Source organism: Aphis gossypii, chromosome X, assembly GCF_020184175.1.
Source record: "Aphis gossypii isolate Hap1 chromosome X, ASM2018417v2, whole genome shotgun sequence".
Classification (NCBI taxonomy): Eukaryota; Metazoa; Arthropoda; class Insecta; order Hemiptera; family Aphididae; genus Aphis; species Aphis gossypii.
Window position 1 is genome coordinate 560,763 of NC_065533.1, and position 18,022 is coordinate 578,784.

The 18,022-nt window shown below is 27.3% G+C and overlaps 2 protein-coding genes and 1 pseudogene across 2 annotated transcripts; all 3 read left to right on the forward strand.

Moving 5' to 3' along the window:
* The first annotated feature begins 2,019 nt into the window (after positions 1 to 2,019).
* Positions 2,020 to 2,690, forward strand: LOC114119915 (piggyBac transposable element-derived protein 2-like). The gene is made up of 2 exons (XM_050205691.1): positions 2,020 to 2,290; positions 2,356 to 2,690. The coding sequence occupies exons 1-2, from the start codon at positions 2,020 to 2,022 to the stop codon at positions 2,688 to 2,690; spliced, it is 606 nt and encodes a 201-aa protein (XP_050061648.1).
* Positions 2,691 to 5,520: 2,830 nt separating this feature from the next.
* LOC126551692 (uncharacterized) lies at positions 5,521 to 8,999 on the forward strand (annotated as a pseudogene).
* Positions 9,000 to 12,271: 3,272 nt separating this feature from the next.
* LOC126551693 (uncharacterized) lies at positions 12,272 to 14,705 on the forward strand. The gene is made up of 4 exons (XM_050205693.1): positions 12,272 to 13,633; positions 13,702 to 13,955; positions 14,034 to 14,170; positions 14,668 to 14,705. Exons 1-4 carry the CDS (start codon positions 12,752 to 12,754, stop codon positions 14,703 to 14,705), a joined length of 1,311 nt encoding a protein of 436 aa, XP_050061650.1. The 5' UTR covers positions 12,272 to 12,751.
* The last annotated feature ends 3,317 nt before the right edge of the window (positions 14,706 to 18,022 follow it).

The following is an 18,022-nucleotide window of genomic DNA, read 5'->3' on the forward strand; positions in this document are numbered from 1 at the left end:
TCATGTTAAATATATGCAAAACATGCAAAATAAAAATAGTACCATTTTCATCACAATAATATAAATAGGTAATATAAATCGAAGACATTACTCACTTAATTCCATTTGGACGTAGCAAAAAAACATGTTGTTGCATACAAATCCTATACTCTATAGCCCTGATATATGTGTATAATAAATAAACTATTGTCGATACATGGGCACAATGGCACATAGCATGCAATTCAGGCAGATGTCTCTATGAGATGCAATGCAATTCGGATAGACCTCTTTAAGAAATCGCATGCAATTCGGACATTTTTTTTTTTTTTGGCATGTAATTCGGATGCAGCCTAACGTGTTATAGCTGCCCGATATGGTTCTTCCTAAATACGCCACTGATTAAACAGTTATACCTAACGATAATATACCTAAAATATAATATTATAGAGCGAATACTGAATAGTGATAGTCGATAGACAATAAATTATAAAATAATGATGAACAATAAAATATTGAGTAGGTTATGTTATTAGTGGCGCAACTAGTATACATTTTTTTTTAATTTTCTTAAAAAGTAACTTAATGAAGCTTTGCCTATTATACTTATCTAGTACCTATCAGTAGTATCTACTGTTATTCATTAGGTACCAATTTTTATAATAAAAATAACATGAGTGTTTTACATTATTTAACTGAACAATATATCTATATTCTATATACTAAATGTTTTTTTTTGTATTTATTGATTTTGAATTGATATTATGAGTTCAAAGATTAACTTTTCCAGAGGTAGATAGGCCTATGATGAGTAGTTTTGGGGGCTAAGCCCACTACCTCCCGATCACAATACAGTTGCGCTTATGAATTTTTTAATCTTCCCCTCCTTGATTCCCACCTAAAGATGAAACTTATCCGACATAAGAGAAAAATAAAAAGTCCATTTTTAAAGAGTTAGGTATTTTCTAAATGTGTTCAATTTATTAAATTTTTAAAATTTTAAATAGGTATTCAAATTTTGAAGAGTGTAAGAGCTAGATTTCAAAACAGTGATATGGTTGTTTTCAAATAAAATACATGCCGAATTTAAGTATGTCTTAAAAGTTTTATATCCGATTTACTAGGATGGACAGAATTGTACATTGGCATAAGATGGAAATGTTTTGAAAGAAAATAAATCCTAGACTGAATTATTTCGCATCAGTTTCTTTATTACAATGGAGGTAAATAATACTAATGTACTGTGTGCAGACTTTATAGTTCAATATTTACACTTCATAGTTCATAGATTACAGTGATTACACTAAAGTGAGAACACAAATCAATTTTCGAAATTTAAAATTCAAATTTTTATGATTTTAAGCTAATCTTTTTTATCCAAATTGATAACAGCATGATAACCTGTTACCACTACCATGGTTTATTGGTATAGTATATTTTTCAATATCGTCCCGATTCGTACGGTTCTGTAAAATACTTTATTGTAAATTACAACTCTTTGTGAATAATCTACTGTTATTTACTATACTTTAAAATACTGTCCCGATTCGTACAATCCTGTGTAGTATAATCTGTTTTATATTAATCCTTTATAAACGGTCTTTGAGGAAATAATTTCCTGATAAAAATATTCAATGGTATTATTGTTCCAAAAAAATTACATTCTGTAAAAAAATAATTCTATTTAATAAAAGTCTTTTTGAATACTGTTCATGAAAAATATAGTTCTTTGAAAATATCGTCCTCAAATTAATTTTCCTGAAAACTAATTTCCCGTTTTTTACGGCCCTCCATCCATTTGTGCATAAAGATATCATATGATACACTTGATAACAACCGTCTCATAATATTCATTCATATGTTCATACTTGTTGCCGCCGTAGCATAAAATAATAATAGCAAATAATGCATAATACTAGCGGCTACATACGAACCGCCGACCGACACACACACGCAAGCAGACACAATGTACCTGTGAATTTTATTATTGTTATTTATGTTTAATTTTTATCTGTTAGGTTTTTTGCAATCAACATAGCAATGACATATATAAAATACCCAAATGTAAGAATTTATTGGTCTTCTCAAGAGGGGTTGAGAATGAACCTTATTGCTGATGCTATGACTTGTAACCGGTTTGCCGTAATTAAAAGGTTTATTCATTTTGTAGACAATTATGAAAAACCTCAAGTAGTAACTCATAAATTTTGGAAAATTAGACCTGTTTTAGACATTTTACACAATTCTTTTCATTCAGCTATATCAACTAGTCAAAATATAGCCATTAATGAAATGATGGTTCCTTTTAAGGGTAGGAGTTCAAACAATACTTAAAATTAAAGCTTAAATAATGGGGATTTAAAATTTGGGTTCAAGCCGGAACCAATGGATATGTACATTGTTTTGAGCTTTATCAAGGTGCCTCGAAAGACAAAAAATCACTTTTTGGTCCAATAGGTGATACAGTTTTGAAATTGTGTCATTCAATACATGGTGAAAACCATAAACTTTTCATGGATAACTTGTTTACTACTGTTCCACTATTAAGAAAATTAAAGTCTTTAAACATACATGTCCTTGGTATTCTAAGATTGAATAGAGTAACTGGAATTGAAAATTACCTAGTCAAAGATAAATTGTTAGAAAGAGGTAACTGTTCAATAGCCACATCTGATGACAATCTGACTGTTGTACGATGGAAAGATACTTAACTAGTACATACTATATCGACATATGCTGGGGCTAGTCCTGAAGATATAACTTCATGTTATGATAGGAAAGAAAAGAAAACACTCGTCCATTTGCTATACAGGAGTACAATAAATTCATGGGGGTGTGGACCTCATGGATAGAATGATTGCTCATTACCCTCATGGATTCAAGAACAAAAAATGGTACTTGAGGATTTTTTTTCCATTGTTTGAATATTAGTATAATTAACTCATGGTTAATATACAAAGAAAATTGTCAAAATATACCACTTCTTCAGTTTAAAGCATCAATTGTTTGGACCATGCTCCAAATAGGAAAATGTGATACACCAAAAAGAGGCAGGCCTTCCTTACAATCTGATCCACAAAAAAAAAAAAAAAATGTTTCCATTGTAGTTTCAGAAATAAGATATGATGGTAAGGATCAGAACTAGATATATTTGTAAAAAATATGATACTCCAGTTTGTCCAGAGTGCATAGAAGACTTCCATAAAAAATAAAGAATGAACTATAATATTTTTTTTTTTACTTTGTTTTGATATTTGTTGGGTAACATTTAGTATTGCTTTTATGTTTATTTTGTGCAATTTAGTTATTGTTTAATATTTTTATTATTATATTATCTTCATAAGAAATATTACAAAATATTATTTTAATTTTATACAGAGTATGAAAGAAGTTTTTCATTTATTTTTATTTTGTTAGTAACATATTTTTTTTTTTACGTATATATTAATTGTATTTCTATTATTCTTAATCTATTTATAACCACAAGCTGTGAAAGATTTAATTTTTATTTTATACAAATTGTTATTATTTTATGTTTGGATTACATTAAATATACAAACATCTTTATAGTTATTCAAGTTGTAGATATCCTAGATATTCCAGGGGGCATGTCCCCCTCCTACCCAATATATTTACCTTAAGTATATAGTTAATGTGTATTTAATAATTTTAATTTGTCAAAATTTAAAATGTATTAATTATAAAAATGCATTTAAAAAAAAAGTTGTTCCAAATATGCACAGAGGTATCATATGATAACGGGGTTGTAATCTATCTTCACGACATAAGGGTTGGTCCTAGATTTTTTTAACTATTTTTCTCATTATTTACGGCCCAAATTCTATATAGGAGGTTTTTTTTTTGAAAATCTAAAAAGTCTTGCATGAAGAGGTTAAAATAGTGGATTTAATTATGGCATATACATTTACTGAAAATTCAATTTTAAACTTAAAACAGCTAATTACACAACATAACTCTTTGTATGTAACACTTTTTGGTGACAATTTGAAACCAAAGCACCACTTTTTAATTCATTATCCTACAATAATACAATATTCTGCCTCCCCAAGAAATTATTGGTGTATGAGATTTGAAGGCAAACATAAAGAGATAAAAATGTATGCTCGTTCTACTTGTTCAAGAAAAAATATTACTTTAACTTTAGTAAAAAAAATGCAGTTAAAATTTGCATATTTTATTTTGCAGTCTAACAATACAAAAATTGTAATAAATCCAAAATATTGTATTTGTACTCTTCATTCTGCTGCAATATTAAATACAATTCATATTCCATTAACAACTTATAAGTGCTACAGCCAAATTGAATATATGGGAACAATATATAAAAGAGGTTATTGTTTAACAAAATGTATTGATGAAATGTGTTTGTTTGAAATTTCAGAGATAATAGTTGTAAACGATAATTCCAATATTTTTATATTATCTAAACAAATCCAAATTTTAAATTTCCATTCACATTTTGAAACTTTTGAAATTGATGAAAAAAAAACAATAGTTAATGATTTTAATATACACAGTATCAATGAATTTAGTGGTCCGCCTATAAACATCGTAAAAACTGCAACAGGAAAATTGATGATTCGCTTAAAGGAATTTTTTTCCTAATCTAATAATTTTTTAATTTAATTTTTGTACATATTAATTTTTAAGCTTATTTTTAATTATATTATTTGAACTTTGAATACACAGGTGATGCTTTTTTTTAATGCTTATTATATATTGTTGCGTGCCAGTATCAGATTTGAATCCAAATGGTTAATTTGAATGAAAGTTAAACTTAATAACGTAATATGTTTTATTGCATACAAACAAAATACATGTAACAAATTAAATAAGTGGCTGAGTGACGTGAAAGTGCTCTGTTGTTGATAGCTTTGGTACATCTGCCGTTGCTGGTCTTCGGGCTTCCTTATATATTGTGGTGCGTCTCTTGTTTACGTCGTGTTTTCGCCTTCTGGGTAAAACCAGGTGTCCTTGTTGTTGTTGTTGCAAATTCGGACACGCAATTTGAGAATGTGCAATAACATCTCAAATGCATCATTAGTGCACTGTAATTATTGGTGCGCTTACTATCCCGACACGTGTCATGGTCATAGTAGCATCCGCATTACCCTTGACACGAGGCATGGTCATACTAACTTAGCCTTGTAGTCTCGTAGATATCTTATAGATATCTCGTAGCCCTAACACCTCCCCACAAAAAAAAAGGTTTATGGCTGCAAGACAGAAATCTTTAAAATTTTCTTAAATGCACTCAGTTACACTTACAATTTCAGTTTTACATTGGTAACTTAATAATAATATTAGTTATATCAAATTTTAGTAACACAGTAATATTTTAAAAATTAACCTCGATCGTTCAATGGTCAACGCTATCGATTGTAATAATAATAAATAATGACTTAATAAGCATAAATGGTTAATACGTTTTTTTTTTTATTTAGTAATAATAATTTATTTATTGTTATTTAATGGTAAATTTTATATTATTATTATTATTATTATTTTTAATTACAGTAAATACAACGAAATGTAATATCAAAAAGAACACGTATGCACGTAATTGGAAGCAGACTTATTCAATTAAATCGGTTTAAAAAATGTTCAAAAACGTTTGTTTTAAAAACGATATAATTTCATAGACTTTAATCAATTTTTTGACTACGGTTTTGAAATGATTGTTTGTAAATTAAAAAAAATGACACAACAAACTAGTATTAAATTTAACTTATATCTCGACTGTGTTTATGTACATGTGTTAACACAGGAATACCGAGATATTTCATTTAAAACAGTGAATGTGTTGGCATATACAAATTCAAATTTAGAAAATTTATTAAAAAAAATGTTTGATAAAATTAACAAAGAGGAAAGTAATTTTGTAACTAAATGAAGTGGTTAGAGTTTATATTCAATTGATGCATTACAATTAAGAATCAATATTGTAAACCCTTTAACCGGATCTTCTTATGTAATTTTACCAGAATGTATAAGGAATAAGAAAGCTGTTATAAATGTAAAAAATAAAGATAACAAATGTTTCAAATATGCAATTTTAACAAAATATAATACTCGTTCAGATAAAACTAAATTTAGTAATCAATATTTTAAAATACTTGAAAAAAAAAGTAGATTAAATTTTCATTGTATCGATATTCCGACACTAGTTAATCAAATTAAATCATTTGAACGTTTAAATAATGTAGGTATCAGTTAATGTTTTTAGTTTAGATAATAAAAATGTTGTTTTCCCATTATATATGAATAATGTGGAAAGTAAAAACCATTTCGATCTGCTTTTAATTAATAATGGTATAACGTCACATTATTGTTTTATTAATGATTTTTGTAGACTTATTCGTAATCAAAAGACGAAACATAAATCTAAATTAATTATATGTAAAAGATGTTTTACAGTTTTTAGTAATATTCCTTGTAAATTCAAACTATGGGGTATTGATGGGTTAAAAAAACATAAAAAAATTTGTGGAAAACATAAACTTGGAAGACCTGTAATGTTTGATAACGGTGATGACGATACTATTTATTTTAAAAATTTTAAAAGATCTCAACGAATACCTATAGTAATTTATTCTGATTTCGAATGTTATTTAAAACCTATAATAAACAACCAAGACATTAAAACTAAGACATTGATAACTCATAAACATAAACCTATGAGTTATGCATTTTACGTAAAAATAGATTATGACATTATACCTAAATATTTAATAAAAAAATATAAAATTCCAACAAAACTTCATGTTTATAGAAATCGTAATGCAGCAAAACATTTCATGAAGACAATGATAGATATAGGTTCAAAAGTGTGTAATCTTTATAAGATAAATATACCATGGACAAATTAACTGTTGATGAAGAGCATAAATTTCAAAATGCTAGATTATGTGAATGCTGCTTCAAATCATTTAAAAACGATAATTTATTAAAGTAAGAGATCATAATCATTTTACAGGACGTTTTAGATCAGCTGTTTGTTTAAATTGTAATTTTGAATTAACTAATGTTTCATTTATTCCAATATACTTTCATAACTTAGTCTATGACAGTCATTTTATTGTTCGTGAACTTGGTTGTAATGAAAATGATATTCATGTAATACCTAATTCATCAGAAAAATATATATCATTTAGTAAAACTATTCAAGATAAATTCAATATAAAATTTATTGATACATTTCGTTTTATGTCAGAGTCTCTTAGTTCACTAGCTGATAATTTATCTGAAGACAAAACTAGATTTAGAGAAACATTAAAAATATTTTCTTTGTCGACATTAAATTTAGTTACACGAAAAGGTGTGTTTCCTTATGAATATATTGACCATCCTAATAAATTAAATGAAACTTGTTTACCACCAAAACAGTTTTTTTATAATTCATTAAAAGATGAAGGTATTAGTGATGAAGATTATGCGCATGCTCATGTTTGGAAAAAATTTAATATAAAAACATTAGGAGAATATAGTGACTTATACTTAGCAACAGATGTATGTTTACTTTCTGATGTTTTTGAAAATTTTAGAGATCTTTGTTTACAACCACTTAAACTCGATGCTTCACATTTTATGACCACTCCAGGATTTGCATTCGATTGTATGTTAAATTAGAACGGCTTAAACAGTGTGATATTCAAATTTTTCTGGAGAACGGATTACGTGGTGGAATTTGTCATTCAGTTAAAAGACATGTAAAAGCTAACATTCCTAATATTCAAAATATTAATTATGATTCAAACAAACCTGTAACGTGGTTAGCTTACTTGGACTGTGTAAATCTATATGGAAAATCAATGCTATCTGCTTTACCTCATAAAAATTTTGAATGGTTTAACTATTTGACAATAGATATAACACAAATTGAAGATGATGCTGAATATGGTTATATTTTAGAAGTAGATGTTATTTATCCAAAACAATTACATGACAATCATAATGATTTCCCATTTTACCTGAGAATAAATGTCCTCCCAATTCAAAAGTAAAAAAAACTATTAACAACATTAGAATCGAAATTTAATTATGTAGTTCACTATAGAAATTTGAAACAGGCCATCGTTAATGGATTAAAAGTGAAAAAAGTTCATAGGATTCTGCGTTTTTCACAATCTCGTTGGATGGCACCATATATAAATTTATGTACAAATATGAGGGTTAAGTCAAGGAATGAGTTTGAACGACAATTCTGGAAACTGTTAGTGAATAGTGTCTATGGAAAATGTATGGAAAATGTAAGAAAACGTATGTAATGTTTCTAGTATCTAACGAAAAAAAAGCACATCGATTAATGTCGAAAACAACATTTAAAGATCGAACTATATACACAAAAAATTTAATGGCCATTCATATGAATAAGGAAAAAATTAAATTTGATAAGCCTATTTATGTAGGATTGCAATATTGGATATTTCAAAGTCGATAATGTATGATTTTCATTATAATGTAATGAAAAATATGTATAGAAATAAAATTAACATTGTGTATTCAGATACTGATTCGTAGTTTACGAAATAAGAACTTCTAACTTTTTCGATGACATAAAACGAAAATTATTTTCTTACTTTGATACTTCAAATTATCCGAAAAATCACTATTGTTCTAGTGATCGTAGAAAAAATCAACCAGGTTATTTTAAAGACGAATTAAAATCTGAAATCTTATTAGAATTTATTACTTTACGTCCTAAACTCTATGCATATAAAACAAATAAAGATGAAGTAAAAAGAGCTAAGGGTGTTAAAAAATATGTTATTAATAATCACATGAAGTTTGACGAATATTTAAATATATTAAATGCATATATCAATAATTCAGCTAGTCAACAATTATGTAAATCTATGAATTTTATACAATCAAAACACCATTTTGTTTATTCTAAATCTATAGATAAAATTGCTCTTAGTGCGAATGACGATAAAAGGATTATTATGGGTGATGGTATTAATACTATTGCATATGGTCACTATCGTTTAAAAAAATAGTTTATTTTTTTTTTTTTAACTATGTAAAATTGATATAGTATTCAATAAAAATAATAATATTAATAAAATAAAATATAGGATAAATACAATTTAAAAAAAAAACAAAAAAACGTTATTTATTCATTAATTTTATTTTTATTACTAAAATGCATGTTTAAACAATTAGCTAAACAGTATAACATTTAATTTTTCAGAATGAACAAACCTAGAATATTCGTTCAAAACCTATAATTCCAAATTAGAAATCGATATTGAAAATCTGAGTGAACTCTATTTTATTTTAGACAAAGTTTTACGTCGATTGCCAGATTAGTAGGGATATGGTAGTAAAAAGATTAACGGATTTAATTTAATTATAACATTCGGTAATCAATTAAAAAATAAATTAACATAAAAATGAAATAGATCCAAACATTGTAATAATAAAATGGTTTATACAATTAAAATAATAAATATTGATTGATACATTTCGTTTATTACTATTTTAAAGTCTCGTTTACATCAATCCACGAATTATGACTGTTGTTAAAACCTAACCATTAACATATAATTTGTTTTTATTTTTTTTTATAATACGTTCAATGAGAAAGGTGTCGGGAAAAAATGTTTTTTTTTAATTCTTGTGTATAAAAACTGTTTTATTTACAACATTGAGATTTGAGACACATAATATTATTATACAAGTCATAAAATACATAATTAATGTATAATTTTTAATTTATTTACAGATATTTAAACATAAATGGAACAAATGTAGTATTGTACAATTCAATTAGTAATTAGCTCATATTAAAAAAAAAAAGGTATTTATTAAACTATAATACATCAAAATAATTATAATATTAGTGGAGTTACAAAAATTTGTTTTACAAATGCTGTAAAATTTCTAATTTTCTGTTTTTAATTTTTTTTTCAAATACTAAATGTCTAAAAGGGTGCTAATGTCTATGTTTGAATCAGTGGGCATTTGAGTTAAAATGGCATCCAAATCATTTATGCAATTTGCGTTTTCTGAGAGTTGAAAATAATTAAGTAAAAAAATTTTTTTAAATGCGAACAAAAATTGGTAAGGAGTTGGATTAGTGTTATTGCCATTTTGTTGTCTAAGTGTACAAAAAAAAAGATTTTCAAGACAATCTTGATTTAATCTTGCTGTGTATAAAACATAATTTTCTTGTTGGTTTAATGGTCTTATTGATTTTAAATCTTTCCATAGTAGCAGCAAGCCAGTTATGGAGACCAATCAACCATTATTAAATGTCATCCGGTTAGTAACATTAGTTTGTTCTTTTTTGCTAATAACGGTTAAATTTGTAAAAAAAAATATGCATATATTTTAAATGATCCTCTTGTTGTTTTGTTTGTAACAAGGTAAGTTTCAATGCCAGCTGCTACACTTTGGCTAAATACTTGAGCTGCCAAAAAAACTTTCATTTTCTCAAATGGTCCAGGAAAAATATGAGAATGTGTTAATTTTGGGGCTGATCTTAAATTACATTTGCTGTCTTGTTCAAAAAATGATACTAAATGTTGTTTTTCAATTAAGTCATTTTTGAATTTGAAATTGTGTTGAAAAAACATATTTCTTGTTGACTTTAATAAATAGGGAGGGTCAAACATATATATTATTTTATTTTCACAAACTTTAAAATAAGGTCGGGCTGGTGTAACATTAACACTTTTACTGAAACTAACAAAGTTAGAACCCATATCAGTAATAAATGTTTTTATATTTAATCTTATAACAATAAGTTTGCGTATAGTTCAAAAATAATATCTTGCAAGTCATATCCGGTACAGCTACTTGATACTAAAAAGTATGCAATTGGTTGTTTCCAGTTGACATTTATTCCTCTAACCAATAGAACAAATGCATACTTGGCAGGATTATAAGTCTTTGTCTTATTTGTTTGATGAAATCCTATAATTTCATCTTTGTTCAGCATATAATAAAGATTTGATTTTAAGGGCATTTCATCTGCACAGAGAACACATTCTTTAGCTTCGTCAGTAAAATATTTAATTTTATACTTGATAATATTAAAAGAATATCATTCAAACCTGGTATCATTTCAAATTTATGAGTTAGCCGTCTTAAGGTTGAAATTGATGGTAATGAAAGAATATTTAATAAAAGTTTATAGACTCTAGGTCCTAAAAAATAAATTGTTAATGCTAATTGTTTGATTTCATTATTATATCTATAACCTTCTTTTTGTTTTTCTTTAAATTAATTGGGACTTGACAATAGTAAATAATCCAGGTGAAAAATATTTTCACTTAATCTTAAAAAAATGTTCAACTGTATCATAACTAGATAATTGTTGACTTAAACTTACTATAGTCTTCTTTGAATTTTTTATTTCTTGTTTTCCAGATTTAATCTCCATAGCCAGTTTTTGTTTCCTTGGTGTATTTGCTGATAAATATCCAGGAGTTTGATTTGAAGAGTCAGAAGTTATTACTGATGAGCTACAAGATTCATTTGAAACATCAGAAGTATTCATATATCCACTTACATGACTTCTTAATTCTTCAATACCTGGAATTGAAGTACTACAGCTACTCTGACATCCATCAAAATCCTGTGGATCTTCATAGGTTTTCAACTGTAATTTAGTCAATTTTGATCTTTCAAAAATTATTTCATCTAAAAAAATAATTAAAATTGAATTATTTAACAAAGAATTAGTTTTTTAATGTCAATATTAGTTTTTAAAATTATTTAAATTATTTTTAAATATGTTTTAATAATTATGTTGTTTACTTACCATTAAATACTGATGGAATAGCATTAAAAACTAGTCTGTTTTTTGTTGTGGGTTTTAAAAACATTGAGTCTACAAAGTGATCGCCACATACTTTGTAACTATTTTTTGTTTTTAGTTCTTCAGCCAGATTTTCTGTACAACAATTTTCCATCCATGTTGATAGACGATCGTCTTTTGGATATTGGAAAAAACTTTTATTCCTAGTACTTGCTTTATTTTTGCAAAATTGTACAGAGCGACGCATTCCTGCTTTTTTACTCTCCATTTTTAAATTTTGTAACACAAGAGCACAACACCAAATTTTATACAAAAAAAAAAAATACTTTGAAACTCACACACTTGTTCAATAGTCAACTAATAAGACATAAGTCACATGGAAATCACAAAAACAGCAACTAGAGGCCAAGATAACCTAATTCTTAAGGGATGTGAAAGGTCAAAATCTAAACAATGCAACCCCCACGTCGTAAGGCGAGACCGGGTAGTAGTTAGTATCGGTGATACCCGATTGAGCACGGTTGTTTTTGGCCGACCTTTTTGACGACCCGATTGAGCACGATAAAAAATATAAATATTGTGTACAACGTTGTCAGATTTTCACTTTTTTATTGATCGTATGATTTAATGTATATTATATTATATTTTTATAGTTTCGATTATATCATATTATAAATGAATTAATAGGTTATAAACGGGATTAAACGGTGGTTTTAATAAAATACGTGAACTAAGATAAGAAAATATCGGTTACGACTTAGTATTGACATTATTTCATTATTGTTCAAAAAATATCTATAAATTATATCAATTGATGGGTACACATGGAAGTTGAAAATAACTTTGATAGATAGGAAACCAGAATTTTATCTACAACGATCGTACTAAATTGTGATTAACTGTCATTGTATGTACCTATACAGTTAATAAGGCCTGTGTCACAGTCAGTCTGTTCTGTTGTCTCGTGTGTGTATTTTAAAAATTATGGAAAATAATAAAATAAAAATTATCTTGTCCGAGAGAGGTAAAGAATTCGCAAATGTTGGAGAATTTAAATATAGGTTTATTGGTGTGAGAAACAAAGGCGAATTGTTGAAATGGAGATGTACAAAAAATGATTGTACAGCAACAATTTATTCTGGACAAGAAAAAAATATCATAGTACAATCAAATGGACAACATAATCATGAGGGAAATTCATTAAATAAAATTCAAAGGCAAGTATTACGTGAGAATTGCAAACGACGGGCAGAAGAATCAATATCAATGCAACCACTTAAATTAATTAGACATGAACTCCTTCATAATACTGAACTAACATCAATTGTCCATAACGATTTGAAAACAGTTCGTAAAGCCATGTATGATCGACGAAGAAAAACACTTCCTGAAATACCTAGGTCCCGAGAAGACATATTTTTGCAGTTACATTCAATAAAAACTCAAACTGATTTTATGTTTAACGGAAAGCAATTTATACATATTCCTGAAGATGAAAGTTTCGTATGTATTACTAGTGCCGACAACTTACAATTTATGACAACGAAATGCAGTGATTTGTTTGCCGATGGTACATTCAATTATGCTCCTAAATATTTTACGCAATTATATACAATACACGGATTCAAAAACGGCTATTATTTGCCTTTAGTTTACTTTTTTTTGTTTGAGAAATCGAAAGAGATGTATAAAAAAATTTGGCTATTTCTTAAAGAATTATGTATGAAATGTAATGAAACTGAATTTATACTACAAAAATTACATGTTGACTTCGAAAAAGCAGCTCACCAAGCTGCTTCTGAAGTTTTCGAAGATTTACAATTGATATCATGCAGATTTCATTTAGGGCAATCGTGGTGGAGAAAAGTAAGTACAAAATAAAAACTTAAACTTACGAAATATTATTAAATTAAATTAGTTTATTATTATTACAGATAAACAGTGACTCTATGCTCAGATTAGCATATAAAAAAAAAGATGATGCTCTTGGAAATTGGCTAAAAATGTTTTTTGGATTGGCTTTTCTTCCAAGCCATGAAGTATCTGATGCATTTGTCGAACTTATTAGTGTATGCCCAGATGAAATTGCATGCACAGAATTTTCTGATTATATTTTTAATAATTACATTGATGACGGATCTCAATTTCCCCCAAATATATGGGCTGAGGAACCAACGTTTAATCCGAGGTATCTATATTCTATACGGAATCTATGAATTATTTTATTATAGACATGCATTATTAATTCTCCAATTTTAATATTTAGAACTACTAATGCAGCTGAAAGTTTCCATAGAACATACAATTCCCAATTTTACAAGGCACATCCACACATCCACTTGGTTATTATAGTGTTACAAGAAACTCAGGCTGAAACAATTACGAAAATGCAATCTATAGCAAGTAATATCAATAAAAAGATGAGTGTTATCGAAAACCAAAAAATTAACTTCACTATAAAGGCTTATCAGGAGTATTCTAAATCTAAAAATGCTGACAATCTACTTAAATACTTATTAAAAGTCGGAAATAAGTATTTAGGGAAAGAAATTTGAAATTTTTTTTATGTATATGAGTGAAATTTTGCAACTATTTTTTACTATTTATTTTTTTTACATTAATTTAATTTTTTATATATTATACTCGGTGTAATATAATATACTAATTTGACTGATCCAGCAAAATCAATATGTAATAATATAATAATATATGATTAAAAATCAAAAAAAGATTTTAATTTATAAAAATGTATTAAAATGTATTTTATTTTTTAATAATAATATTCTGCGGTATCAAGTGGCAACGTCGCGCCTATTTTCATGCTCAATCGTGTTGTTTTTGGGGTTTTTTGGGGCTCCTATTGTTTTATCGTAACCGTGCTCAATCGTGTTGTGAAAAAGGTCAATCGTGCTCAATCGTGTTCCAGCCGTTAGTATGAATAGTATGAATTTCAATGTTGGCGCCAGGTAGAAATCGGGACAATTTTTTTGTTATTTTCCAAACGAAATTTCATACCTGCACTGTGGTCACACTGATTTCGTCGCGGAAATAATATTCATAGTTTTTGTTTACATCCCGAGTGAGCTATCTGTTTTCATATAGTCTGTGCTGTTACTTTCGTTTTCAATATAACTATTTTCTTCTTCTTCCTTATTCATAAATTTATTTTTATACTCATTTATTATAACTTAAATTAATTATATTTTATTTTTTATTTCTTCAATTATTATTTGTTTTACGCAATTTACTATTTTTTCTCAATTATTAATTAAACATTAATCTCTTTAAATAATATGGACCTTTTCCGTTTATTCACTACCAATGACTATTGACTACACATGCGTGTTTCGGCACTCATCGCTACGCTCCTCGGCGCCGTTGCTACGCTCCGCACAAATCGAAAATATCCCTCGACTTGCTATGCAACGCCACCTCAAGTAAGTCACAGGATAATCACTGCCCATATACTACGACATAACTTACCCTGTGACCTACTAATAATATTTATCAATATTATTTTATTACAAAATTTTTCCGTAAAAAATTTTTTATTATATTCCCCCAATTAATTCTCTTAAAATTTTTATTTTCTTAAACTTAAGATTTTTTTTTTATATCCTCTAAATTATTATATAGAAATTCACAATTATTTCTCAATTATTTTCTTTCTCATAAAACACGGCTCTTCTTGGCCCAATAAAATTCACAATTATTTTTCTTCACAAAATACGGCTCTTCTCGGCCCAATAAAATTCAATACTTATTTAAATCACAATATATATGGCTCAAATCCGCCCCAAAATAATTCTTTTCATCAACTTATAAAATATGGCACTTTTCAGCCTAAAATAATTCAATATATAAGGACTTATTACTTGCCTTCCCAATAATTCAATAAATAAGGTCTTAACTGCCTTAAATAAAATTTTCAATTAATATTCTCTCTAATTCTCAAGACAATTTTTTCTCGCGTGTTCCTTGACGTATAATTCACTTATAATTTTTTTAAAATAAATATTTATTCCGTATTTCTCACGTATAGTTCTTTGTAAATAAAACATTCCCCCTTAATTATAATTCTCCTTTTTTTTTTTATTATTTTTTTTAATAAATTTATTTTATACTATTCTTATAATTAACATTTCAAATAATTTTTCCGCATAAAAAAAAATTCTTTTGTAAAAATATTTAACTTTAATAAAATAATTTAATTTTCTTATTTTAAAAAATGTTAAGTAATTAAAATAATTTTTCTTCTCTTTTTATATTCTTCTCGTTTTTTTTTTTTTTTTTAAATGTTTTTTCTGCTATTATATTTTATTAAAAAAAAAAAATTAAATTAAATTTTAAGACATCTAAATTATTATTTTTTTTAATTCGTAAAATATTCTAAGTGTAATATTAAAAAAAATTATTTAATCGTTGCGTTTTTTTTTCATTTTTTTTAATTATAGCTTATTTAATTTTTATGTAAATTATTTATTTAATATTTTACGGGAAATATATATATATACACGATACACCTTCACAATTAAAAGTAACTTTTACGATGGAATTTTTAATTTCAAAGGAGCCGCGAACAGAGTTAGACGCTTAAAATTATTCTACATTAGAAAAAAAAATTATGCTTATACAACGATGGTTTGAGTTGATGCGTCCATTCTTCTTGATTGCTGAACCGTGGTGTTACTTGTTAATTCTTTCTCTTTTGGAGTCGCTGAAGTTGACGTTCTACAGTTGTCCTCTTCAACAGTGATTCGTTGCCGAATGTGCCTCCGTGAGTTCTTCGAAGTCGATATATTTTAGTTTCGAAAAAAAAATTTTTGAAAGGGAAAAAATAAATTTTTTTTTTCGAAAAATTTTCGAAGTCTGAAAAAATAAAATTGTTCGACTAAAGAATTCTTATTTGAAAGAATCCTACCGACTGCGCCAATTTTGTAACGTGCCACGTATGAGCAACTGTACTGATATAGATTTGAAATATATGTGAACGCAGATGAAATATTTTCTAAGTGTTTTTAATTGGAAAAATATTAAGTCCAAATAATTAATTTAATTAAACTATGAAAAATATTCTAAGTCCAGAAGACATAAATATTGAACTAAGTGACATGAAGGTGCTCGCTCTAACTCAGGTAAATCACGTCTAAAATGTGCCTATTCGGGGCCCCTTTATATATCATCCAAAAACTCCCGCGGTACCTTTAGGTCCCTGATGGTCCGTGCGCGTGTATCCGCTTCTTTCCATGCTTCTGCGTCATTCGTGCGACGGTGTGTGTCAATTAGATATCTATATTATTGTATCGGGTGGTAATTACATATCTATATTATTCTACCGGGTTGCAAGCGTACGTGCGATGATCTGTCTTTGACCATGAACGATGCCGCCACATAATATAATTGTTATAATATAATATTGCCGATGCGGCCAGTGTTCTCACGCCGCTCCGCCGCCGTTGATGATCGACAACTGTTACGGTAATGTGTTAATCGTTCACGGTTAAGAAAATCTGTACTTGATCACCTGCTCACTTTAAGAATCCAATTATAAGAATATTTGTTACACCTTTATCGTAATTATAAAAGTGTTTTTGTTGCACCCCCAATGTTTAGGTTATTGTTACACTGAAAAAAATATCTTAGGTAAAATTAACAAATCAATTTTGTAATTAAATAACGAACATCTATATTGTTAATACTATAAGAATAGTGTTGAAATAACAATTAAGTTATACAATTAACGAACTCATTGTATACTCCATCAATAATTTATAAAATTAACAATCTAAATGTTTGTTATTTGTACAATGAATTGTAATTATAACAAATTATACTTCATTAATCAATTACAAAAAATATTGTTCTAAAATTGACCGCTATGATTGAAAAAACAAATCATTTTATGAAAATAATGAAACAATATTGTTATTTCAATATAGTTATTCATTAAAATATTAAATCATTAACTAAACTTTTGTAAAATGAGAAAAGATAATCTTAAAATAAAATAACAATGACAATTTTGTCGTTTTATCAAATATTCAATTTAAATGTACAAAAATACATTATACGATTAAAATTATTTTTGTATTATTGGGGTATTTCCATGATGATATCCAAGCAGATACGTTCCCACCTCTCCGCCACAATGACCCATCCTGCAGACTGCAGATATAACTACGTAAGAACATATTACATAACCGTCATAACCATTTCATTTCACATTTGGCATTTTCCATACGCTAAGCACGTTAC

Excerpts from the sequence above, each read along its gene's own strand:
- LOC126551693 (XM_050205693.1), top strand. The coding sequence starts at position 12,752 with ATGGAAAATAATAAAATAAAAATTATCTTGTCCGAGAGAGGTAAAGAA. Across the intron at positions 13,956-14,033 it reads GAACCAACGTTTAATCCGAG|AACTACTAATGCAGCTGAAA; the intron begins GTATCTATATTC and ends TTTAATATTTAG. Across the intron at positions 14,171-14,667 it reads GAAAATGCAATCTATAGCAA|GTCAATCGTGCTCAATCGTG; the intron begins GTAATATCAATA and ends GTTGTGAAAAAG.
- LOC114119915 (XM_050205691.1), top strand. The coding sequence starts at position 2,020 with ATGACATATATAAAATACCCAAATGTAAGAATTTATTGGTCTTCTCAA. Across the intron at positions 2,291-2,355 it reads AATGATGGTTCCTTTTAAGG|CCGGAACCAATGGATATGTA; the intron begins GTAGGAGTTCAA and ends TTTGGGTTCAAG.